General features: G+C 35.5%; 1 protein-coding gene across 1 annotated transcript in view; it reads right to left on the minus strand.

Annotated features, from left to right (window-relative positions):
* Positions 1-27,914, minus strand: part of CCDC39 (coiled-coil domain containing 39) — a 58,870-nt gene that overhangs the window by 20,538 nt on the left and 10,418 nt on the right. The window contains exons 3-14 of the mRNA XM_040251519.1: positions 26,352-26,498; positions 24,931-25,089; positions 24,016-24,108; positions 23,794-23,922; positions 21,048-21,239; positions 18,111-18,214; positions 17,658-17,790; positions 15,045-15,239; positions 14,044-14,208; positions 10,950-11,087; positions 7,123-7,331; positions 2,773-2,896 (exon numbers count right to left, since the gene is read on the minus strand). Coding sequence (XP_040107453.1) covers positions 2,773-2,896; positions 7,123-7,331; positions 10,950-11,087; positions 14,044-14,208; positions 15,045-15,239; positions 17,658-17,790; positions 18,111-18,214; positions 21,048-21,239; positions 23,794-23,922; positions 24,016-24,108; positions 24,931-25,089; positions 26,352-26,498 — 1,788 coding nt within the window. The remainder of the gene's footprint in view (positions 1-2,772; positions 2,897-7,122; positions 7,332-10,949; positions 11,088-14,043; positions 14,209-15,044; positions 15,240-17,657; positions 17,791-18,110; positions 18,215-21,047; positions 21,240-23,793; positions 23,923-24,015; positions 24,109-24,930; positions 25,090-26,351; positions 26,499-27,914) is intronic.

Consider the following 27,914-nt stretch of genomic DNA (forward strand, 5'->3'; position numbering starts at 1 on the left):
ATTAAGACTCAGACAAAAGCACTGTAACACCAGTGCTTTTTATGTAACTCTCATCAGAGCCCTTGTTGGGAGAGAAACTTCACTGCAATTGCAGCATCTATCTGCTTCCCAAGAATTAACAGAATAGAGCCTCCAATTCACCCCTTGGGAACCTTCAAAACCTGAGAGGAGGAAAATACTGTTAATAGTGGACAGAAGCCTGAGGTACTAAAGACTGATGAGATAAGAAGCATTTGGGAGCTGGGACTCATTTCTCATATAGGTTGGATGAAATTTCCTGAGGCAAAGTGGCAGACATATCGCACAGTGTAGTATGTGTTCAGGGCAGCCTAAAAGAAGGGCTACAGAAGGAAACTGAAGAATAAGTAGAAGTCAACCACAAGATGGCGATCAACCCTCAAAACATCAGGAAAAAAACAGTAAATTCATCTGATCTGTTTGTCTCCTAATATGAAGGCAAAGGAACAGCCCCCTTCCTCTCTGGATATGTGCCATACCAGGACAGCAATGGCAAACTGAAGTGTAAGATTCAGAGGTGGTGGAGCTCCAGGAGACAAAGTCTAGGTTGTGGTCATATGAGTGGATACAGTGAAGTAAAGCTTTGAGCCTAAAGTGAATGGGTTGTCACAAGCATGTGATACGGAGAGTGATAGTAGGTTTTAGAGTAAAAGAGTTTATGAACTTTGAATAAATGGGGGAACATAATATGACACAGGTGTGAAGAACTGACTCACTAGAAAAGACCCTGATGCTGAGAAAGATTGAAGGTAAGAGAAGAGGACAACAGAGGATGAGATGGTTGGATGGATCACCGACTCAATGGACATGAGTTTGAGTAAATTCCGGGAGTTGATTGGCAGGGAAGCCTGGGAGGCTGCATGCAGTCCATGGGGTTGCAAACAGACACGACTGAGCGACTGAAGTGAACTGAACTGAACGTGACACAAATGATAGCCAAAAAAAAAAAAAAAAAACCTGTATCAGAATGGTCTAGGCTCTTCTTTGACCTCATGTGTATAAAACTAATAGTCCTTCACTACCTCCATCTAGCAACTCATGTTCTATGACCCTAATTATGTGCAATAGCTTCTGGAGTGCTATGAAATTTGAAATTCCATAGCAAAAAAAAAAAAGCCATTTTGATTGATAACAAAGAGCTTGGGATTCATTCCAATCCCAAAGAAAGTCAATGCAAAAGAATGCTCAAACCATCGCACAATTGCACTCATCTCACATGCTAGTAAAGTAATGCTCAAAATTCTCCAAGCAAGGCTTCAGCAATATGTGAACCATGAACTTCCTGATGTTCAAGCTGGTTTTAGAAAAGGCAGAGGAACCAGAGATCAAATTGCCAACATGTGCTGGATCATCAAAAAAGCAAGAGAGTTCCAGAAAAATGTCTATTTCTGCTTTATTGACTATGCCAAAGCCTTTGACTGTGTGGGTCACAATAAACTGAGGAAAATTCTGAAAGAGATGGGAATACCAGACCACCTGACCTGCCTCTTGAAAAACCTGTATGCAGGTCAGGAAGCAACAGTTAGAACTGGACATGGAACAACAGACTGGTTCCAAATAGGAAAAGGAATACGTCAAGGCTATATATTGTCACCCTGCTTATTTAACTTATATGCAGAGTACATCATGAGAAAAGCTGAGCTGGAAGAAGCACAAGCTGGAGTCAAGATTGCTGGGAGAAATATCAATAACCTCAGATATGCAGATGACACCACCCTTATGGCAGAAAGTGAAGAGGAACTAAAGAGCCTCTTGATGAAAGTGAAAGGGGAGAGTGAAAAAGCTGGTTTAAAGCTCAACATTCAGAAAACTAAGATCATGGCATCTGGTCCCATCACTTCATGGGAAATAGATGATGGGGAAACAGTGGAGACAGTGGCTGACTTTATATTTTTGGGCTCCAAAATCACTGCAGATGGTGACTGCAGCCATGAAATTAAAAGACACTTACTCCTTGGAAGGAAAGTTATGACCAACATGGACAGCATATTAAAAAGCAGAGACATTACTTTGTCAACAAAGGTCCATCTAGTCAAGGCTATAATTTTCCCAGTAGTCATGTATGGATGTGCGAGTTGGACTGTGAAGAAAGCTGAGCACCGAAGATTTGATGTTTTTGAACTGTGGTATTGGAGAAGACTCTTGAGAGTCTCTTGGACTGCAAGGAGATCCAACCAGTCCATCCTAAAGGAGATCAGTCCTGGGTGTTCATTGGAAGAACTGATGTTGATGCTGAAACTCCAATACTTTGGCCACCTGATGCAAAGAGCTGACTCATTGGAAAAGACCTTGATGCTGGGAAAGAATGAAGGTGGAAGGAGAAGGGGACGACAGAGGATGAGATGGTTGGATGGCATCACTGACTCAATGGACATGAGTCTGGGTGAACTCCAGGAGTTAGTGATGGACAGGGAGGCCTGGCGTGCTGCGTTCATGGGGTCGCAGTGTCGGACACGACTGAGTGATTGAAATGAACTGAACTGAATGGATACTTCATTTTACCACAACTGTAAATCCATTAGAAGTGTAAGTATAAGTCACTCAGTCATATCCCCCTCTTTGAGACCCCACGGACTGTAGCCCACCAGGCTTCTCTGTCTGTGGAATTCTCCAGGCAAGAGTACTGGAGTGGATAGCCATTCCCTTCTCCAGAGGATCTTCCAAACCTAGGGATCAAAGCCTGGTCTCCTGCATTGCAGATGGATAATTTACTATCAGAGCCACCAGGGAAGCCCATAAATCCATTAAGCTTACCTTTATTACATAGTAGGCCTGTGTTTTCTCCTCTTCTCCTTCAGGAGGCAGCATAACAACAGTAAGAATTTCATATCTATTCTTCAGCTTATCAATTTTACTTAGTCGCTCATGAAACTCAGCACTAACATGAAAAGAAAAGTTAAACAAAAAAACAAACAATATACTTTTTTAAAAGACTATACTGTTCTTAGAGAAGACATCTGTATTTGTGTTACTACTGAAACAGTTTAAATAGGTTCTCACTTTGCAGTTTTACATTTCAGTTTGAAAATAGGAAATCAGTCCTGAATATTCATTGGAAGGACTGATGCTAAAGCTGAAACTCCAATACTCTGGCCACCTGACGTGAAGAATCAACTCACTGGAGAAGACCCTGATGCTGGGAAAGAGTGAAGGTGAGAGGAGAAGGGGACAACAGATGAGATGGCTGGATGGCATTACTGACTCCTTGTATATGAGTTTGAGTAGGCTCCGGGAGTTGGTGATGGACAGGGAAGCCTGTCGTGCTGTAGTCCATAGGGTCGCAAAGAATCAGACACGACTGAGCAACTGAACTGAACTGAAATGAACTGTGAAAGGTCTCAGATTTCACCCTATTTAAAAGCTAGCAAGCTAGTCTGCCACTTTCATGGATGCTGGCAGAAAACACAATATATCTGGGTAACAGAAAAAGGACTTTACCACTCATTGGCATACCAAGTAGCATGAGCTGCCTATTTGCATTGGTTCCCCTTGCTCTTGAAGTCACATGCAAGTAAGGAGAGGCTCAAATGGATGCTGCACATACAGTAGGTTTATGTCACAACTGAAGAACTCAAGCTTAGCTAATCCAAATATTTCATAATGGGAAATAAGCAAACATACCTAACCTTTGCTCCGGAGGGAGATACTATCTCTAGTTCCCAAGGCTACTCACTATCCAAATATCCTTTAAAGGGATATGCAAATCAAAACCACAAAAAGATATCACCTCACACCCGCAAGAATGGCTACTATCAAAAAGAGAAAAAAAAAAATATTGGTGAGTGTGTAGAGAAACTGAACCTTTAAGAACTCTTGGTGGGACAGTAAAATGGTGCAACCACTATGAAAAATACGGCAGTTCCTTAAAAAGTTAAAATAGCCGTATGATCCAGTCATCCTACTCCTGGGTATATATCCTAAAGAACTGAAAATGTTTTTCAAAGACATGTCTTCACATTGATGTTCATATATTATTCACAATAGTTCACAATAGCCAAGAAGTGGAAGCAAGCCAAATGTCCATAGGCAGATGAATGGATAAAATGTGATACATACATACAATGAAGTATTATTCAGCCTTAGAGAGAAAATCTATCACATGCTACATGGGTGAGTCTTACGGACATTATGCTAAATACAATAAACCAGTCAAAAAAGACAAATATCAATACTACATGATCCACTTATGTGAGGCATCTAGTGTAGTCAAATTCATATAGGCAGAAAAAATAGTGGCTATCAAGGGCTAGGGGAAGGGGGAAATGCAAAGCTAATATTTAATGGGTATAGAATTTCAGTTTTACAAGATGAAAACGTTCTAGAGATTTGTTGCTCAAAAATGTGAAAATACTAATACTACTAACTGTACATTTTTAAATGGTTAAGATAAATTTTAGGTGTTTTTCACCAAAAATTTTAAAAAATATGGTCCAGAACAGGATAGCTATTGCCTCTCCTCGCAAGCTATGCAGAAACATGAGAAACCTTTGGAGAATTATCTCCTGAGATTTACAGCCTTAAAATTGCTGGTTACTTTCTTCCTTTTATTCCAGTAAATTATTTTTTTAATCATTTTAACTTATTTTGTAATAATACTAATAATGCTAATATATGTACAGCAACATGGAGACTCATTTGCCTGCTACAGCTTCATGAAAATAAGCCTTCTAACCATAGTGAAAAGAAATCTTCAACATACTAGGTTCCTACTCCTAAAGAGAGTTGATGGTCAAATATAGTAAGTATCAGAAGTTATAGCTTTGCTTATTTTTAAGTATTAATATTGTTTCATCAGAAAATATTTACTCATCCTTTATGTGATTGTAAAAGACAAGCCTTGTTGGCCTTTCAGCTTAAGATGGTGGACCAAGCACAAACATGTCTCCTCCTTCCTAAAACAGAAAATATTAAAAGGAAAAAAAACCTACCACAGCTCTGGAAACAAGAAATATAATTTTCTTTATGAATGAAAAAATGGAAAACAAATGTGATATGATTGACAGGAGGAAAAAAAGAAGATACAGAAGATTATGCAGAAATAAGAGCCACTTTTCATGAAAGAAGTCTGTAGAAAATTTTTTTCTAGAGAAAAATAAGAAACTTACTAAAACAGATGCAAGAAAAAATACAAGATCCACACTGCCCCATAACCAATAAATAAACTAAACCAACAGTCCAACTGAACTAAATCTTCCTCAAAAAACTCCAGATGTCCAAAGGCTTTACCGGTGAGGTGTTTGAAAATTCAAGGTGTAATTCTGCTCTTTTACAAACTTACCTAGAGTATAGAAAAAAAAAGAAACACAAAAATCACTTTATAAAAGTAGATGTAACCTTAATAACCTGATAATCTGACAAGGACAGGAAAGAAAGGAACTATAAGCATAGAATGTAAAAATTATATAAAAATATTAGCAAACAAAATCTAGATACATACAAAATATAATATGTGACAGTTACATTTACTACAAGAAGGTAAGTTAGTTTAACTTTGAAAAAGCGATCAATATACAGTTTTCAATTATACTAACCGATTGAAGAAGCTATATCATATCAATGACTGAAAAAAAATCACATAATAAAAGTCAACATTCATTTCTGATTAAACAAATTAAAACAACCTCTTAGCAAAGAATGAAAATAAATGGGATCTCTCTTAATATTGTAAAAAGAATCTCAAAAAACACTATAGTAAACTTGATACTTAATGATAATGAACACTTTCCCTTTGAGATCAAGCACCTGTAAGACAAGGGTACCTGCAATCACCATTACTATTTGGCATTGAACTGGAGGTTAAATAGCAAGGACAATAAAGCAAGAACAAGAAAAGTCATAGAGGTTGAAAAGGAAGACAGAAAACTGTTGTTTGCATATGATGTCAATTAAATACCTGGAAGGTAGAATCTACAGATCAACTGTTAGGATTAATAAAAGTTTAAGCAAGGTTGCTGAATACTTAATGAAACCAACTGCAGTTCTACATACCAGCAACAAATCAAATATGAAATGCTTTAAAAAGAGATAACATTGACAGTAACACTTAAAAAGTAGCATGTAATCCAGGAAGATGAATTCACTCAGTCGTGTCCAACTTTTGCGACCGCATGGACTGTAGCCTACCAGGCTTCTCCGTCCATGGGATTCTCCAGGCAAGAATACCGGAGTGGGTTACCATTTCCTTCTCCAGGGCATCTTCCTGACCCAGGGATCGAACCCAGGTCTCCCACACTGGAGGCAGATGCTTTAACCTCTGAGCCACCGAAATAATCTTATACAAGATAGGTGAAATCTCTAGGGAAAAACTGCTTCAATAAATGCAGCTATTGGGTATCCATAAGGGAAAGCATGTTATTGGACCCCTGGGCATGCGTGCATACTCAGTTGCTTCAGTCATGATCGACTGTGCGACCCCACAGCCATAGCCCAATAGGCTTCTCTGTCCATGGGATTTTCCTGGAAAGAATACTGGAGTGGGTTGCCATGCTCTTTTCCAGGGGATCCTCCCAACCCAGGGGGGATCTTGGGTCCCCCTGCAGGATCCTGAACCTGCATCTCCCGCATCTCCTGCATTGCAGGCAGATCCATTAAGGGAAAGCATGTTATTGAACCTTTACCACAAACTCTATATAAAAATCAATTCCAAGGGAATTGGTGATCTTAACGTAAAATGATAAATCTTCAGAACAAGGAGTTAGCCTAAGGAAAGAAAGAGAGAGAGAGAAGCATAGATTTGCTACTAAAATATGGCCTATGTATTATGTTAATCTTCCCTGGTGGTTCAAACAGTAAAGATTCTGCCTGCAATGCTGGAAACCCAGGTTCAATCCCTTGGTCGAGAAGATCCCTTGGAGAAGGAAATGGCTACCCACTCCAGTATTCTTGCCTGGAGAATTCCATGGACAGAGGAGCCTGCCAGGCTACAGCTTATGGGGTCACAAAGAGTCGGACACGACTGAGCAGACACACACACATTATATTAATAGCCTTTTCAAACAAATAAGAAAAAGATGGACATCCAAGGTGGTGGAGGGAAGTCAATTCTTCTAACATTACTCATGTTTTCAAAATTCATTAGCAATATTTAAAAATTCTAATTATTACCTTATATTTTGCCGTTCTTGATCAACATATCTTATTTGTGATGCAAGCATTGTTTTGTGAACCTTAATTTCTTCAGTCCGTTCCTCCATAGCTGTGTGTAACTGTTGTTTTCTTTTTTCCAGAGAAAGAACTTCTTCTGCCTTACTGTGAAGCAGTTCTCGAGTACGTTTAACCTCAAGTTTTAAAAGATTGTCTTCTATCATCAAATCCTATCAACATAACAAAATCATCAAATATTGAAACAATTATTTGTATAACCAATCCAAAATATGTTTCTTTTTTATTGATACAAAAGTCAAACTTGAAAATACAATTTTTTCTAATTTGACTATTTTCCAAGATATTAATTAGCGTTAAGTTTAGATTGCTCTGAGTCATATCTCTGCTTTTTCCTTTTATTTTAAGGGAAGGGTTTATGACTATTCCAACTTTTATTATAATGTAATTGTAAATTCAAGTTTTACTATTAATAAAAAAAAAAAGAAAATTGAAAGTTATAATATCCAGAAAATATATGATGCCCTATGGATAAGCATTTTTATATTTTAAACTAATTCTTACAAGATAATGTGTAAATACACTTTTATTTTAAAATAGTTCAATCATAAGTAGAATCCTGAAGGAGAATCATGAGTAGAACAGAGTACAGAAGCAGAAGAGATTAAGAAGAGGTGGCAGGAATACAAAGAACTGTACAAAAAAAGATCTTAATGACCTGAATAACCACAAGGTTGTGGTCACTCAACTAGACTTGGACATCCTGAAATGTGAAGTGGGCCTTAGGAAGCATTACAAACAAAGCTAGTGAAGGTGATTGAATTCCAGCTGAGCTATTTCAAATCCTAAAAGATTAAGACTTTTAAAGTACTGCACTCAATATGCCAGCAAATTTGGAAAACTTAGAAGTGACCATAGGACTGCAAGTCAGTTTTCATTGGAATCCGAAGGAAGGGCAATGCCAAAGAATGTTTAAACTACCATACAGTTGTACTCATTTCACATGCTATCAAAGTTATGCTCAAAATCCCTCAAGCTAGGCATTACTAGTATGTGAACCAAGAATGTCTAGATGTGCAAGCTGGGTTTCAAAGAGGCAGAGGAACCAGAGATCAAATTGCCAATATGTCTTGAATCATGGAGAAAGCAAAGGAGTTCCAAAAAAAAAAAAAAATCTGCCACATTAACTACGCTAAAGTTTACTGCGTGGTTCAAAACAAACTGTGGAAAATTCATAAAGGGATGGGAGTACCAGACCACCTTACACGCCTCTGAGAAACCTGGTATATAGGTCAAGAAGCAACAGTTAGAACCAGACATGGAACTGACTGGTTCAAAATTGGAAAAGGACTATGACAAGGCTGTATATTGTCACCCTGCTTATTTAACTTATATGCAGAGTACATCATGTGAAATGCTGGGCTGGATGAATCACAAGCTGGAATCAAGATTGCTGGGAGAAATATCAACAACCTGAGATATACAGTTGATACCACTCTAATGGCAGAAAGTGAAAAGGAACTGAAGAGCCTCTTGATGATGTGAAAGAGCAGAGTGAAAAAGCTAGTTTGAAACTCAGCATTCAAAAAAGTAAGATCATGGCATTCAGTCCCATCACTTCATGCCAAATAGAGGTGGAAAAAATGGAAGCAGTGACGGATCAGATTTTCTTAGGCTCCAAAATCACTGCAGACAGTGACTGCAGCCATGAAATTAAAAGGGAAGCTTTGACAAATCTTACCTGGTGACTCAGTGGTAAAGAATCCGCCTGCCAGTACAAAAGATGTAAATTCAATCTCTGGGTTGAGAAGATCCCCTGGGGAAGAAAATGGCAATCTGCTCCAGTTCATGCCTGGGAAATCCCATGGACAGAGGAGCCTAGTGGGTTATAGTCCATGGAGTCACAAAGAGTCAGACATGACTTAGTAACTAAACAACAATGACAAACCTAGACAGTGTATGGCAAAGCAGAAACACCGCTTTGCCAACAAAGGTCCTTATAGTTACAACTGTGGTTTTTCCAGTAGTCATTATGGATATGAGAGTTGGACCATTAAAGAAGGTTGAGAGACAAAGAATTGATGCTTTTGAACTGTGGTATTGGAGAAGACTCTTGAGAGTCCCTTGGACTGCAAGGGGATCAAACCAGTCAATTCTAAAGGAAATCAACCCTGAATATTCATTGGAAGGACTCATGCTGAAGCTGAAGCTCTAACACTTTTGCCACCTGATGCAAAGAGCCAACTTATTGGAAAAGACTTTGATGCTGGGAAAGATTGAAGGCAGGAGAAGAAGAGGATGACAGAGGATGAGACAGTCAGATAGCATCACCAACTAATGGACATGCATTTGAGCAAGCTCCAGAAGTTGGTGATGTACGAGGAAGCCTGGCTTGCCATAGTCCATGGGGTTGCAAAGAGTCAGACATGGCTTAGTGACTGAACAATAACAGAGTACTGACATAAGATCACACTTAATAGATCAATTTTCAGAAGAGAAAGCCCAGAAAAAAAAAATCCAGAATATAAGATTTTACTATTTCAAGACAAAGCTTGTTATTTAGAGCAAAGATGAAACCCCCATATCTCATATGTACCAGAAATAAATTCCGGTTGAATGAAAGAACTTAATGTAAGAGATGAAACCAAATGCAGCCACTAGAAATAGTAAATATTTTTAGTGTCACTAAAAAGTTTCTAAGCATAAAAATTACACAGGGAAAAATACTTAAACGTATGATGTTTTAAAAAGTTTTATGGAAAAAACTGAATAGAAGTTTAAAGACAATGGGACAAATACTTATCAGTTAACATACAAAGATCTTTTGCCAAGTATTTTAAAAATATAAACCACCTAATGGAAATATATGCAAGAAAATGAACTAGAAATCCAAAAGAAAAATTATAGAAAATAACAGCAGAAAAAATGCTTAAACATTTTCAATGAAACATAAATATTTTAAATTTTATGCTTAAAATGTTTTAAAATGTCACTAAAATGCAGGCTTCCCTGGTGGCTCAGATGGTAAAGTGCCTCCCTGCAATGTGGGAGACCCAGGTACGATCCCTGGGTCGGGAAGAACCCCTGGAGAAGGAAATGGCAACCCACTCCAGTACTCTTGCCTGGAAAATTTCATGGATGGAGGACCCTGATAGGCTACAGTCCATGGGGTTGCAGAGAGTCAGCCACGACTGAGCAACTTCACTTCACTCACAACTTTAAAATGCAGACTAAAAACAATGAAATACCATGTTTGCCCATCAAACCAATAGTAATTTTATACATTATATTATCCAGCCTTGGTGGTGGTAAATAAAATAGAATGCTTATACATTGCTGGTGGGAGTATTAATTCAACCTTCTAGAAGGCAAATGGTTTGAAAATAGTTTCAAGATACTAGAAATATACATTCAAATTATACAGCTAGAAATTTATCCTAAGGAACTATATGAACAACTGTACAATGAAATATGTGCACAGTACATGAGAGTACTATCTATAATAGCCAAACACTGGAAAAAAATACATATCCAAAAATAGATGGTCAAATAAATTATAGTAACTTCATGCAATGGAGTGTAGGAAGTCTTTAAAGATACTTAATGTTTAGAAAACATGTATCATATATTTTTAAAGTTTTGAATACAATATATAAATCCATTTTCTTTAAAAGACTGAAAGACAATAATATACTATAACACTGCTTATTATCTGTACAGTGATTATAGTGACTTTTTTCTTTATAATTTGGTATATTAAAAATTTTTTCTACAATTAGCATGAAAATATGTGGATTTTAATATTATATATAAACATGACTTTATTGCACCTGTTTTAAAGCTTTGGCTTTAGTAAGTTCTTTCTCTGATCTGTCATTGAAAAGGGTTAGTTCATTTATTTTGGTCATGAGGGACTGTTTTTCATCACGATATTTACTATTTGACTTCTTGGTAAAGTAAAGATCATTCTGTAAAGAGGAAAAAAGGTACATAAACACATTTTAAAAATAACAATATTACATGCATGACACATTGAATCATATGCTCCATTAAATATTTATAATAATCAGATTTTTAAATCTCACCCCTTCATACTCTGACATCTCTAATAAGATACACATGGATATTCTCATAGAAACACTTTCATTTTTATTATTTGTTGATGTTTGGGTTCAGTTTGATTTTAGTAATTCTAGGAAATATCATGTATGATTACCATTCAAACTGAATTATTAAGTGATTGTCCTTTATGGGAAGACATGGGAGGGCAGAGTTCAAGTTTTGTTTAAATACAGGGTTCACCTTCTGGATTTCATCATTTGATTCAACCCAAGCCCCAGAAGGTAAAAATGTTAACAGTGTGAGAAAGCAAAGGGTTTTGGTTAACTACAAGCTCTGGAATTAGACGGTCTTAATTACTTATCCGGAGAAGGCAATGGCAACCCACTCCAGTACTCTTGCCTGGAAAATCCCATGAATGGAGGAGTCTGGTAGGCTGCAGTCCATGGGGTCGCTAAGAGTCAGACACGACTGAGCGACTTCCCTTTCACTTTTCACTTTCATGCATTGGAGAAGGAAATGGCAACCCACTCCAGTGTTCTTGCCTGAAGAATCCTAGGGATGGGGGAGCCTGGTGGGCTGCCGTCTATGGGGTCCCACAGAGTTGGACACGACTGAAGCGACTTAGCAGCAGCAGCAACTACTTATCAGCCATCCAACGCCAGTGGACAACCTATTCTTCCTTAGTTTCCTCATCTCTAACTACCTACCTACCTGGGCTGCTGTGGAGGATTAAAGAAGTTACTGTAATATGTGCAATAATGTTTGACACAGGAAAATGTTGTTATGATTATTATTAGGTATATAATCACATATTGCTGAAGAGAAAAATGCTAGATAAGATCTAATTCCATCGACTGAATGAATGGGTCATACATACTCATCAGTCTTCCAGCTTTATACAAGTTTGCATCCTCCCTCCCACCCAGAACTAGAATGAGGTTTGCTCTCTTTGTCCTCATTAGTCCCTCTTAGGGGACCTAAAGCAAAAAGTTTCTAGTGCCAAGATCTCTCTCCCTTTCCCCTCGCTTCCTCTCTCCCTTGCTTCCTCCCTCCCCTACTTTCTCACTGCCTGTATTTCTCTAAACAATCAGAACCTAAAATTGAAACAAGACAGTAAGAATTTTTCTTTCACATGAAGATATGACTTCAAAAAATTAACTTTTAGAATTAAAACATTAATTTAAGGTAATTTTCAACTATAGGAAATTTGTTTGTTATTCAAAATAAGAGATGGAGTGGCATGGGAAAGAGAATGTAGAATGACTACAATCTAACGCTACTATCGAGAAGATAAAACCTTCATTAGAAAGTTAACTAGCTTTAATATCTTTAAAAATTCACTTGTATGTCTATTAATTTATTTACCTCTCTGTCAAAACCAGAGTTGGGATAGACATAAGTACTAGCCTACTGTATCATGGACAGAGCCCCACGGTAGTTAAAACGGGGAACACTAGAACCATTCTCACACAGCAAAACAGACACAATTGAGTTAGCATCAAAAAACACATCCAGATATGAATGTCATCCTCCTATCATTCTATAGCACTAATATTCTCATATTCTATATAATTAAAACAATACCATTTATTGAGAACATACTAAAGGCACTGTGTTAAGATACACATTGCTTCTAATTCTCCCAAATGTCCTAAAATAATATCAAATATTGTTTTCCATTTGAAATGAGTAAACTAAGACTCAGAAAAGTTAAAAAAGCAGTACTGTGCTGTGCTAAGTCACTTCAGTTGTGTCTAACTCTGTGTGACCCTAAGGACTGCAGCCTTCCAGGCTCCTCTGTCCGTGGGATTCTCCAGGCAAGAATACTGGAGTGGGTTGCTATGCCTTCCTCCAGAGGATCTTCCCAACCCAGGTAGTTAGGTATAATCTTGACATTGAAAACCAGTTCTGATTCCAAAACATGTGTTCCTATTACTAATCCAAGGAAATAGTCTTTTAAAAATTTAATCAGGCTATAAACCACTCAAAACCAATATTTTGTCATGTTGAATTTTTTTTTTTCTTTCCTAATTTAAAAAAGTAATAGCTCCCTTTCACCTTTGTAGCCCTTAAGGAATTCAGGACAATTTTTCATTTAACCACTAGAGGACATTCATCACTAGCCTTTCCAGCTGTTCAACATTTAAAGTTGGAGTTCTCCCCCCAGTTCAGATCCATGCTTTTAACTGGCCTTCACTCTTGCCAGTTAAACATTAGCATAGGTTCTATCTTACATAGGTTCCCCTAACACAGGTTTTATATTACCATAAACATATTAAAGTACCTAAGGATGAAGAACATTTTTAACCTTTTTAACAAAATAGTCATATGAAATATGTAACTAAGTAAATATTTATAAAATATTTTTGTAATAATAAAAGAAGACCCATAAAAGAGCAGCTTCTTTTAGATGCCACTTCAGTGATAAGAAGCAATCAAGTTATTATGGGAGACACATAATAGAAACTAGAACTTATCAATTTTTAAAATCATGTACCACTTAAGACTATTTTTAAGTCACATGGACCAAGGATCAAATCCTCGCTTGAAATCATGAACAAGTTACTTATCTGTAAAACAGGTAATAATATCTTCCTCACAAGACATTTATAAGGATTAAATGAAATGAAACACTCAAGGCATAAACGTAGCATACAGCAAATGCATAATCAATGGTAACGTTATTTTCACATTTCCATATGAGAATGTAAGCACAGAAATACGGGCATTAGTTCATACATTTATTACATATGCGGGTAGCTTGGCAATCATCCTATTCAAAGTCAGTCTTAGGAACATGTTAACGTAAAATGACTAATAATTAGGATATTTGAAGCATAAAAAGTATTTTAGCTAAGTTACATGAAGCTTCTTGATCTGTGTTTCCAAAAGGCAAAGTGCAGATTTTTTCTCTTCCAATGTCTTCTGAAGTTCAACTGTTTTTGCTTCAAGGGCTTGTTTTTCTTCTGAATTAATTTCTCCCTTTAAGCGCGACATTCGGCGTTCTACTTGTTGAATGTAAAAATCCTGTTACAGGTTTTATAGAAAGTTAGTAGGGAGAAAGAGTTAAAACCATTTTTGTAGATGCAAACACACTGTAAATATTTTCATGAGTTTGGTCTGATGTCATCGTTTACTAAAGTCACTTTAATTCTCTAGTGATGAAGTCCTTCTTACTCCAAGGGGAGAAACAGTAAACTATTCTTCAACAACCGGAGTATATGATAATAACACACAACTAATCTGAAAATATGATAGAGCAGTTAGGTGGGTATTTATCATACTATCATCACAGAACATCAGTAAATCCACTAGGTTTACATGGACATGGATTTTGGAGGGTGTTTTTCTATAGAGTACAAAAAAGAGTCACAGATTGTTAGCCATGAAAGGCTCAAATATGATGAACTTTTAAACAATATTTTGAAAATTATACTTCAGCATCTGTAATTCTGAGAAATTAAGAATATATAAGATGCAGAAATTAAGATATAGAGAGGGAGGACATTAAACAATTAACATGGACAGAATATGTAAAGAGAACCAAAAAGGAAAACTTTAAAAATACTTTTAACCTATTGGTCCAGGGACAGGGGTGGAGAGGCTGATGTATGCATAACATACAGTTTTGCAGGGGTTTTAGGAGTTCTTTTTGTTGTTGTTTTTTGGCTGCACCATGCAGCATGCAGGATCTTAGTTCCCTGGCCAGAGATGGAACCCACACCCCCTGCAGTCTGTAGCATCTGTCTATGCGCCCCCAACCTCAAGAGTTCATAGAAATCTTTTTCTTAGGACACTGCGGTATCTTGACCATCACAATTATGACAAATCAATATGAAGACATTTATAAGAGTAACATCTACCTGAGTGTACATAATTTCTTGCTGCTGCAAGGTTTCAAAGTCCAGTTTATGTAACTGATGGTTGAGGTGCTTTAGAGAAGAACGGGTTCCTTCAATTTCAGATACGAGAGCTTTTTCTTTCATTGTTTCAGTCTGTAATTCCTGAACTTTCTTAAATAACACATCTTTCACTATGTTCAACTGAACTTCTACTTCCTGATAATAAGAATAACAATGATTAATGTAATATAATACCTTTAAATGTTTTACTGAATGAATATTATAATTTAGGGGTTCATCAAGAACCTTCATTTTAGCCCTAGAGAGTATAAAGCCCTTCTTACAATTTCAACACATTCCCAACATTGCTTGTAGTCTACTCTCATCCACTATTCCTGTATCATATACCTTGATACGTCATCTACCCTGTGTCACCTTAGCCTTAGAACTTGACCATTTTCACTGGTTTCTTTGGAACATAAAATACATTGAAGACACACAGCTTATAAGTTCCCAAAGTTTACTAAAGTTAAGGGAAGAACTCTCCCACCTTCTTTTCAGCACTATTCAGTGGTGAGCAGATAAATGCTTAACCACCAGGTTTCTAGTAGATGGGAGGTTAGGAAAAAGAGGCTGATTTCCATAATTATTTATATTCCCACTAAGGCCAATTTCAAGCTACTCACATGATTCTTCTATATTCAAAGCTGGGAAGAGATATGCAGTTGCAGATCACTATGCAGTATATGTACTATACAGATATAATAGTCAGACACAACTTGGTGATTGAACAACACTATACAGATATGATAGATGTTAGTAATTTTAAGTAACTTTAAAAGCATAGACAACAGTAAAGTGTAGAAAACTAATTTAGAAGTGATATGTGCTGAGTACTTTTTACTTTGTTTTTAATATAATTTATTTAATTGTGAGTCTATATAGTTTGATTTTTAATAGTAGCTACATTTAGCGGCTGACTTATAAAATTCCAGAAAATTTAACTATCAGCTTTTGTGAGCTGGTAAGCACTGGCACTATTCCTTACTCACATTTTGCCTGCAGCTGACTTCCCTACCCAGGCAGCCCACTAGGAAACAGAAGCCAGTACCCCATTTTCACTTCTCCCATCTCAGGAGGCAGGTCTGTCTTGACCTCAAAGTGTCACATTAATGTATTCTAGACTTCAAATAGATCTCACATGCCAAGATCTATTGAAAGCACTCATTTTAGAATGTTGAAATAATTTCCTTCTGTGCTGTTATACACAGGTAAGCATATTTCTCTTTGGCCTCCAATGAACCTCAATATGTAACAAAAGAAGTCTGTGATTGGTACATCTGAATTTTCACAAATGAAGAAACCTAATCTGATATACAAGCTTATAAACTGTATTGCTTTTCATATAATAGAAAATTTCCACTGGGTTCAGGACCTTCTCAATGACTGCCTGGCTGAGTTTTAAAGTCAGGGCTTGGTGGTAAATAAGTCAGCAAAACATACAGGGCTGAGATTTTTCCCAAACAAACAAAACCCCAAGAACACAGCCCTGCTCACACATGTGGCCAACCTTACTGTTTATTAATTCAGCTAATTTCTTTTTAAATATCACTAGTTTTTAATTCTTTCTTCAGAAGGTTTATTTCATATAAAATTCACAGTCTTTAAGATTTCTAATAAACTCCAATACTGTCCCATTTCATGTGCTAACAGAAAATCATGCTTTCTGAGGGGAAAAAGTCATAATATTTTTTAAAATAATGTTGTATGATTTGGACTCAAATAACACTCAAATCAAGACTGTTGCATGACATTGTTACTCAGGATTTTAAACATACAACAGCACACTAAGGAAGCTGGATTCTATCCAGATATGAATGAAACCATACTTGAAACAAGCCTCTGCAAACGGGAGATTCTACAAGCACCTTGAGCTGCCCTTCCTCTTCCCCCATTAGACAAAAAAGAGTAAAAGCAAGAAGTAGTGCTTACACAGTGCCTATGGTGACAGGTCACATAAATCATTTGGAGTTTTCAAAGAGGAAACGGCCAACTAGCCTATTCCAGTTCCTCAAAAATTGGCTTTAATGCTACCAGAATGCCAAACAGATTATGGTAGAAAGGGGGTGCCAGGGAAGTTAGTAAGGTGTTAGCATTTATAAGCCCATTTACCAATAATGGTGCCAAGCTGGAAGAGGTTAAAGAGACAGCAGATGCTGAAGAAATATATGTAATGAATGCAGACCACTGGGAGGGAATTGGATCACAAGAAAAAAATGATAGGCAGGTAGAAATCAGCTGTAAAACAAGGGCATTTTTCAAGATACATTTGCAATTTAAGAAAATACATATGGATTGCAAACAGGGACAAGGACACAGTAGGCATTGGGAGGACATGGAATCTCAGAGGATCTACCTTTCAGAGACGACATCAAAGTTAAATGCTGAAAGTGAAGCAAATGGAGAATTAAGAGCTTAAAATAAAAAGAGGTTCAACAATCTAATTACAAATGGGATGACCTCAGAAATCACAGCTTTATTAAAAGACCTCCTGCTCGTCTGATCTCAAGAGTCTAGTTTATTCACTATTACTAAATTTGCTGTAATTTTTTAAAAACTGAAACTAAACTTTACCTTCACACCTCTTTCTTCCTCCCTTAGCATGTCTTCCAAGTTGGTAGCTTTCTCCTCTACAGACATAGTTTTCTCAGTTATCTCCTTTAATTTTTTTCTTACAATCTGATTATGATTTTTAATTTTGCGTAACCTATAGAGAATTATGACGAAAAAGCAGAAAACATGTCTAAAAGATATTTAATGCAAACAAAGAAAGAACAGTTTATCCTAAGATTTCTTCATATAACGTGAAGCTTCTTTTGCCATAAACCTTTTAATACCAGCATATATTTAGTAGGTCATAAAAATATTGCTCCTAAGGCTTTGTATTGAAAAACTCAGGAAAAATTGTTTAGGTTTAATAAATTAGTAGCTATAATTTTATAGTTATTGAACCAAAAAAACAATATTCAATAATTTTTCTAGAAATATTAAAAAACTACAAACATTCTTAAATATCTTTTTTCTTACCTTGCTGTTTCTTCATTAATGTCCATCTTTATTTTGGAAATATTTTTCCTCAGAGCTTCTAAATCACTGGAACTTCTATTCACAGTGGCTTTTAAAGAATCCAGCTATTTATTAGTTAACAGACAGAAATTATATATTTACTCTGCATCTTATAATTTCATTTCTGAGAATTTTTATTCTGAACACATTCATTTCTAACTACATAACAGTGACAAACATAATAACCATGTTTCTGAAACATATTTAACAATTTTTCTTCTTGATCTGATAATAAATTTCAAATGACTTGTAAGATACTGACAAATTATAGAGATCTATATATGAGTTAAAAGCACATAGAACAAAAGCTTCAGAATATTGCATTCGGCAATGATTTCTTGGATATGACACCAAAGGCACAGACAATCAAAGAAAAATAGACAAGTTTGACTTCATTAAACTAAAAATTTTTGTACAGCAAAAGTAATATCAACAGAGCAAAAAAGAAACACAAAGAATGAGGGGGATATAATTACAAATTATATATTTGATAAGGGACTAATATCCAGGATTATATAGGGAACTTCTAAAACTCAACAACAACAACAAACAAGCCTGATTCAAAAATGGTCAAAGATCTTGAATAGATATTTCTCCAGAGAAGAGATACAAAAGGTAAATAAGCACATGAAAAACTGCTCAACATCATTAATCATTAGGTAAACAAAAATCAAAACTACACTGAAATACCATTTCACAACCATTAATATAGCTACCATCAAAAAATCTCAACATAACAAGTGGGATGAGGATGTGGAAATTGGAACCCTTGTGCACTGTTAGTGCAAATATCAAATAGTACTACCATTGTGTGGTAATTCTTCCAAAAATTAAAAATGTAATTATTGTTTGATAAGGCGATTCTGAGGTAATTCTACACCCATGCTCACAGCAGCATTATTCAACATAGCCAAAGCAGGAATGCAGTCCAAGGTCATTGACAGGGGAATTGATAAGCAAAATATAGTATATATACACAATGGAATACTATCCAGCCTTAAAAAGGAACAAAATTTTGACATATGCTGTAACATGGATGACCCTTGAGGACATCATACTAAGAAAAATAAGTGAAATAGACCAGCCAGAAAAAAACAAGTATTTTATGACTCCATTTATATGAGGTACTTGGAGTAGCTAAAATTATAGAGACATAATGTAGAATGGTGGTTTCCAGGGGCTGGGAGGACAGAGAGATGGGAAATTATTGTTCAATGGGTACAGAGTTTCTGCTTTACAAGGAAAGAGTTATGAAGATGGTTGATAGTGGTGGTTGTACAACATTAGTGATGTAGTTAACACTAAACTGTCCATCTGAAGACAGTTAAGATGGTAAATTGTGTATGTATCTCACCACAATAAAAAAATTTTGAGAAAAAATGAAGTACTTTTACATGTTACATCTTATAAGAGCCTTGAAAACATTATGTAAGTAAAAAAAAACCCTGACACAAAATGCATCATGTTGTATGATGTCCAAAATAGGCAAATCCACCAAGACAAAGTAGATCAGGAGTTGCAGGGTCTGCGTGGGAGGAGGAGAGGGACATAAGGAAAGCCATTGCTAATGCTTATGTGGTTTCCTTCTGAAAGCCCAAAATACTCTAAAATTAGATAGTGATAATGGTTTCACAATTCTGTAAAATACTAAAAATTATTGAATTGTATGCTTTAAGAGTGTGTATTTGATATGTGAATTCTATCTCAATAAATAAATTATAAATAAATGAATACCTGCATTTTTTTCTACAACTGGTTTAAGCTTTAAAATTTTGGAGAATGAGCTATTAGCAGTGACATTTAATTTACGTAAGAAGTTCACTTTTTTGCTTTTGCAAGATCTTACTTATTCTCTTCAGATAGAAAAAAACTTTCCTTCTTTATCAGAAATATAAAGTATAACAACTTATAAAATGAAATGCTCTGCAATGTTTCAATTTCCCATCCAAATATCAGTAACTTCAGATAATTTGCTAACTATGGGAACTGCTAACTCTACCCATGGAATAATCTAGTTGACATGTATGCTCAAAAGAAGAAAAGACCAAAGCAGAAGATTTTATTCTCTCTGTTTAAAGACATTATACCACTACATTGTCCCATTACTACACTGAAATGTTTTCCCTTAACAAGGTAAAACACTGAACTTCAACAGTAGTTTCTGCTAGAATTTGAGTGGTAAAACTACCATATACATGTATCTCTGGAAAGACACTTCAAGTGGGTTGCCTTTTCCTTCTCCAGGGGATCTTCCCGACTCAGGGATCGAACCCAGGTCTCCTGCATTGCGGGCAGACGCTTTACCCTCTGAGCCACCAGGGAAACCCTTTCCAAATATCACCAATGTCAATAATTCATCTTCACATTTATCCATTTTCCTTTATCTTATGATTTCCAGCCTAGACCTTTCAGAAGTCTTTTGCCTTGAGTTAATAACAGAACACCACGTGTGATAGGCAAGTTGGGCACTGCACAACACCAGAGGAACCCTTTATACCACCTGAATGACAGCCACCTGTTGCCTTTATCCAATCAAAGTTTCAATAGAAAGTGAGAGTGAAATCACTTAGTTGTGTCCGACTCTTTGCGACCCCATGGACTATAGCCAGGCTCCTCGGTACATGGGATTTTCCAGGCAAGAATACTGGAGTGGGTTGTTGCCATTTCCTTCTCCAGGGGATCTTTCCGACCCAGAGATCGAACCTGGGTCTCCCGCATTGTAGGCAGACGCTTTACCATCTGAGCTACCAAGAAAGCCCTAGTGTATCCTAAAAGTTCAAGTTTCACAATACGAAGCAATGTAACAAAAAGGCAGGACCTTAACAAAGGAAAGCCTTTATGCTTATCTGTATAGTTATTTGTTATAAACACACAAACCAGTCCTTTTAATTGACATACCTCATCCTTCAGCTGAATTCTATTAGCTTCATGACGTTGATATTCTGTTCTACATTTTAAAACTTTACGATCAGCAACAGAAATTTTTTTTTCATACTCTGTGTTATTCCCAATCTCACTTTCCAAAAACTTGATTTTTTCCTTAACCAGATTTTCTTTTTCTCTTATTTCTTGCTTTATTCTTGCTAATGCCTAGAATTTGAAATACACATTAAATACATGTGTAATATGACAAAATTAAAACTAAAAGGAATTCAGGTTTTATAGTACTCATTTTACCAAAATTTAAGGAGAGACTAATTTAAATGAATAAAATAAAATATTAGTATGCCACTAGTATCTATAAGCTCATATTTTTAAAGAACCCTATATTTTATTTCATCCATCTGGTACTTTGCTAAAGGGATAAGAAAAATGTCAGTCTTTTATCAAGAAAAGGTGACATCTAAAAAATAAAACAGTATTGAATAGTTTTCACATTTCAATGCAGTTTTCCCAGTCCAGTTTAACAAGACCAGTTTTTTTTTTCATTTTTTGAGAATATTATTTTTGTTATTTGTTTCAATAGGAATATCTTCATCACTCAGGCTTCCTGCTGGTGGTGGAGATACAAAATAACTAGAATATGCAAAGTAGTAACTGTGGTGTGGACAAAGTACCATGGGAGCAAAGAGATGATGAAATCTACCCAAGAGAAATCATTAAAAGCATTACCTAAGAGGTTTCATTTGAGTCGGGCATAAAGAGATAAGTGAGGATGCATAAATATTCTAACATGGTTAAAGTGTAGGGTGGGAGGGCAAAGATGGAATGGGGGGATGTTAAGAAAGAGTGGATACAGATGACAGAGATGAAGGGTGGAAGGCAGAGGTTAGGGCCAAATGGTGAAGAATTCAACTTTTCAATTGCCATGTTAAGGAGAGTCAAGTTTTAAGCGATATGGAATAAAGATCTTAGAGTTGGGGAATAAAAAGATCATATGTGGTTTTTCAGGTGATTCTGATGACAGTATGTTAGATGAGTTGAAGAGAGAAGGAAAATTTACCCTAAGATATATTTCTTTCAAGTTTTCTGAAATAGAGTCTCACCAAACAACTAATCTCAGGAGACTGGGTCAAGGGAGGCTATGTTTCTGAAGTTGGTAAGTTTTAGAAATGCTACATGTAATATTGTACATATTAGCATATTAAATCAATATACATCTGAAATTCACTGCATTTTAAAACACATTATAGATTTGTTTACTCTAGTATTCCCATATATATAACAATTAACATTTTATAATTGCAACATTCTATATCTCTACTGTGTCCATTCAACCAAAGGATAGGTTAAAACTTCCTAAATTTGTATGTGTCAAATAATTATTCTAGAATTCCCTGCTTTATATTAATTTTCTACCACTTACTCAGAAGCTTTAATTCCTACATTACAGGCATTAACAGGGCAATCTATTCACAGTTAAGTTTTCATGTAGGTGATGCCACAGATCAAAAATACCACAAATCAAGAGCTAGTTGTTAAACACTTAGAGGCATCCCACTACCTATAGAACCACTTCTGAGCACCCTCTCTAGTCTTTTTCAATACATATAGCCAGGAGATGTCACCCTGTGAACAAGGAATCACTGAGGATGTAACCAGAGAGCTGTAGGCTGTGGATTCCACCAAATCAACAGGCTGAGTAACTTTAGCTACAGGATTGTATGAGCATTCAGATTATGGATTTGCAGTCTTAGATCTTAGTCTTAGATGTGATCTACACAGAGGAAGCAGTCAGGACTTGATGTTTGAAACCAGTATAAAGCAAGAAAGAGAAACCAACATTAGTAGCAAGAAATAAGAGGAACTCATAGTTAAGATTGGTTCTTCTAACTCCCTGCTAAGGAGGCATAAGCCATTTTGTTGATAAAATGATTACTCACAGAAATTTAAAATACAGAAATAACATTTTCATATAAGTTACAAATAACAAGTAAACCACATCCAGATATCAGAATTCCAAACTTCCAGTGACCTGAATTGCTTGCCAGATGCCTTTCCATGGAGTATATATTCAGAATGGAAGTTCGCACATTTCCTATGTGCCTTCTTTCCTCCTCAATTCCTTCTCCCTCCCCAACTTCCCTAATCTTCCCATTTTCACTCACCACTATTTCACTCTTTAATGACTTCCCCAAAAAGTTTTCCTAAATTACCTCTGAAAGGAGCAAAAGATAACACTAGACCAGTGTTTAATCAGCATGGTGTTCCTCCCCTTCAGAACTTTTACCCCATTCTGAATGGTAACTCAGTTTCAAAAGGGAGAATTTATTGCACTCAGGGTTTCTTTCCTGACTCTCCATCCTTCTTTCTTGGCTACCCATGAGGCTTATTTCCCTACACCTTTTGATTCACACAGAAACAGCACACATGTTAAATCCAAGGCATCGTGGACAACCATGTATATATGAGTCAAGGCATTGGCTTTGCTGCAATAAAGTTGTCTGTTGATTTTCTCTTGTTTCACATTTCAGAGATATTAGAATTCAGTCTTCGGCATTATATACCATAAGTAAATAACCTTCATAAAATCACATTTCCAAATAGATATAGAACCAGCTTTAGAAAACATTTACTCAAACTATTGGATCATGCTACAAAAGTGACTTTCAAATAATAGTGTGATTTAATTTGAAATGAATGAGTTAAATACAAAAAGAGATAAATACAGCTGAAAGTTGAAAGAACCAAACAACCACTTTACCACGGCACAGTTATCGATGTCTTTATCTCTCTTCTGCATCTGTTCTATTGTGCTCTCCCACTGTAGAATGAGTTTTTGCCTTTCATTATGAATCTTTCGAAAATCTTGGGCAGCTTTATCCAATTCTAACTGTAAAATGAAGACCAAATAATACTTCTGTGAATTTAAGTGCTTTTGTGAACATCATTTTGACAATTAAATAAAAATCTTTACTAAACCAACCTGTACACTTAGAGTCTCTGCAAATTCATTATCAAGTACCTTTCTTCTCTGATTACATTCCACAGTCAGTCTTTCTAATTGCAGGGTCAGGGCCTAGAACGTAGTTACATACAAAAATATTCATAATTATCATTTTACTAACATAAAAGCTGTTAGACAGCATATCTCACATTAATATTATATTATACATATGTAAAGAGTCGGACACGACTGAGCGACTGAACTGAATTGAACTAATACATATACATATTATATGACACATATTCATTTGACATCTAAAATAACTCCAAATAATATATATATTCTTTATCTTCTAACTTCAATGGAAACCCAATTGTTTCTAAAAAGGCTTTTAATACTTTTTTAAATGAGTTAGAAAAAAAGATTAAACAATAAATTTTCATTTAAGGTTATTGTAACTAATGCATGCAGTTTTAACTTGTTAGAAAACAGAATGTTTCATGATACTAATATATCACCAGATTTAATTACAAGTAGATTTTTATAATTATTATTATTTTATTTAATATATTAAATAATCAATAGCACTATAGTCTCAAATTAGCAAAAATTATCTGTAATATTCAAACTATTATGCAAAATAAGTTAAAATATTAATACATAGTTCTAGTACAAAACTTTATTTTCTGAAATGCTTTTGAGAAACCTTCTCAATCAGGATTCTTAACCTGGAGTCCAAAGATCCTTAAATGGTCAAAGGGCTTTAGAGGAGCTATAAAAGTGGCATCAAGATTGTGTATTAGAGTACATTCATTTTTCTAGAGAGAGAATAATTGGCTTTATTAGACCCAAAATGTTTAAGCACTACTTCAAAATTATAAGTCCAATTTAAATTACAGGTTGCTTTACTATAGATTCAGAGAAAATCTAACACTACAATGTATAACATCTCACCCTAATCTTATTATCATCTTGCTGAGCATACTTCTGAAGAGTGAGAGCATCACTATCTTTATGAGCCGATTCTTCCAGCCAGGCCTCCAATGCTTGCTGGTCCCAGTTCATTTGACATTTCAAACCATCCAATTTTTGAGTAGTTTTAAATATGGAATTCTAATTTCCAAAGAGAGGGAACAGGGAGAAATAATAAAACATTATTATAAAACATAACATTACATATTTAAAAGGAAGAAAGAAATCTTGTCTCTGTCCCCAGTCTCCAGATGTATACAATATATCATATTTAATTATATAACTATCATACTGTATTTCAATTCTTTAGTTCTGAAATAGAGGGAAGTGATTATCAAATTGAGAACAATAGTTGAGTCAAAGTTTACTTAAAAAGACATTAGGGTATCTCCCCTAGAGCAATCTCATTAGTCACTCTACCAAAACTACCTAACCAGATATGAAATTATAATAAAAATAATGGGCCTCATATGCTAACTCAAGCCCAAGACAAGTTCTCTTCAGCCCCATTTCCAATCAGATTGCTGTCTCTAAAAGGTCTATTATATAGAAATTTTGGAAGCACATTTAATTAAAATGAATATAGTAATTAAGGAGATAAAATATTTTTCAATGTATTTAACAAATTTAGATTCATAAAGGAAAACAGATCAATACACAAACAAATACAAATTAACATGATAAAATAGGTATGTATGTGAATATATAGGATTCCCTGGTGGCTCAGATGGTAAAGAATATGCCTGCAATGCAGGAGACCCAAATATGTATATACACATATATATGGATATATCCATATATATGTGTATATACTTATTGTATGTATATATGTTTGTTTAATATTATATTTATTATATATGTATAAGAATATATATATTTCCATATATACAAATACATTTCCATAAGTATATACATATGTAAAGAGAAGAATTGAATTTGGAAAGTGCTCCCAACCAAGTAACTAAAAGCTAAGGAAAAGAGTAAAACAGGTTATAGTACTTTAATATTAGAGTCACACGTTGATAATATGAAAGGTAAAAATTCTGACTGAAAAATGAAATTCAAAATTATAAGTGACTTTTTAAATGTAGATTTTTTAAATGTAGCACTTATAAATAAATTATGCCTAGTATGGTGTAATAGGCAGACAGCAGGGTACCTCACATATTGTAAGGCTCAATGACTATTTGGTAAGTGAACACTGAGAAAATAAATGTAATATTCTATCACTGTTGATTTAAATCACAGCTCCATGTGACTTTCATTGTCCAAAAAAACAACATAAGTAAACATCAGGAAACTAAATGTCTTTCCCATACAGAAAAAAAAAAAAACCAACGTTTATCTGGTGAAGGAAAGAAGGAGCAATTGCACAAAATTTTAGGTAACAGTTCAATACATACTTCCTTATCATTTTTTTTTTCCCGTATTGAAGTTATCTCATTTTCCAGTCGTTGAATTTCATCCTTCACTCGTCCCAGTTCTCTTTCAGCAATCATCTTAAAATGTTCTTCACTCTCAATCTCATGATCCCTGGCTTTGCAAAGAGACTACAGAATAACATACGAAAGAGAAAGACTTTTTACATTTTAAAATTATAAAATAACACTAAAACTAGACAAAAAATAACAGAGTTCCCACAAAATGCTTAGATGACCTATTATTAATTCCACTTCTCTGAAACTTGAACATTAGATTTTGTGATTCAGTGTAGGCAGTGCTGCTTACTAGTTGTGAGAAAGAAAGACAGCTCATTGAATGTGCTAGGAAAAAAATGTTTTCAGCAGATTTCAGTTTTGGTCTAGGGAAGCTGTTGGAAACCAAGTTTACTGAGACTTTAAAAGAGACATTCCATGTTCCTGGGTAGGAATAATCGATATTGTGAAAATGATGATACTACCAAATGCAATTTACAGATTCAATGCAATCCCTATCAAACTACCAATGGCATTTTTCACAGTTCATATGGAAACACAAAAGACCCCAAACAGCCAAAGCAGTCTTGAGAAAAAAGAATGGAACTGGAGGAATCAACCTTCCTGACTTCAGACTATATATGTTAGAAAGCTACAGTCATCAAGACAGTATGGTACTGGCACAAAAACAGAAATATAGACCAATGAAACAAGACAGAGAACCCAGAGATAAACCCATGTACCTATGGGTACCTTATTTTTGACAAAGGAGGCAAGAATATACAATGAAGCAAAGATAGCCTTTTCAATAAGTGGTGCTGGGAAAATTGGACAGTTACGTGTAAAGGAATGAAATTAGAGCACTTCCTAATGCCATACAAAGATAAACTCAAAACTGATTAAAGACCTAAATGTAAGATCAGAAACTATAAAACTCTCAGAGGAAAGCATAGGTAGAACACTCAATGATATAAATCAAAGCAAGATCTTCTATGACCCACCTCCTGGAGTAATGAAATAAAAACAAAAACAAAAAAGTGGGATCTAATTAAACTTAAAAGCTTTTGCACAGCAAAGGAAACTACAAACAAGGTAAAAAGACAACCCTCAGAATGGGAGAAAATAATAGCAAATTAAACAACTGATGAATAATTAATGTCCATAATATACAAGCAGCTCATACAACTCAACACCAGAAAAACAAACAGCCCAACTGAAAAATAGGGAAAATATCTAAAAAAGACATCTACAGAAGACATATAGATGGCTAATAAACACAATAAAAGATATGCTCAACATCATTCATTATTAGAGAAATGCAAATCAAAACTATAATGAGATACTATCTCACACCAGTCAGAATGGCCATCATCAAAAAGTCTACAAACAATAAATGCTGGAGAGGGTGTGGAGAAAAGGAAGCCCACTTGCATTGCTGGTGGGATACAGCCACTATGCAAGATAGTATGGAGATTCCTTAAAAAGCTAGGAATAAAACCACCATATGACCCAGCAATCCCACTCTTAGGCATATACCCTGAGGAAACCAAA

This window comes from Oryx dammah, unplaced genomic scaffold (genome assembly GCF_014754425.2).
Source record: "Oryx dammah isolate SB20612 unplaced genomic scaffold, SCBI_Odam_1.1 HiC_scaffold_2, whole genome shotgun sequence".
In the NCBI taxonomy this organism is placed as follows: Eukaryota; Metazoa; Chordata; class Mammalia; order Artiodactyla; family Bovidae; genus Oryx; species Oryx dammah.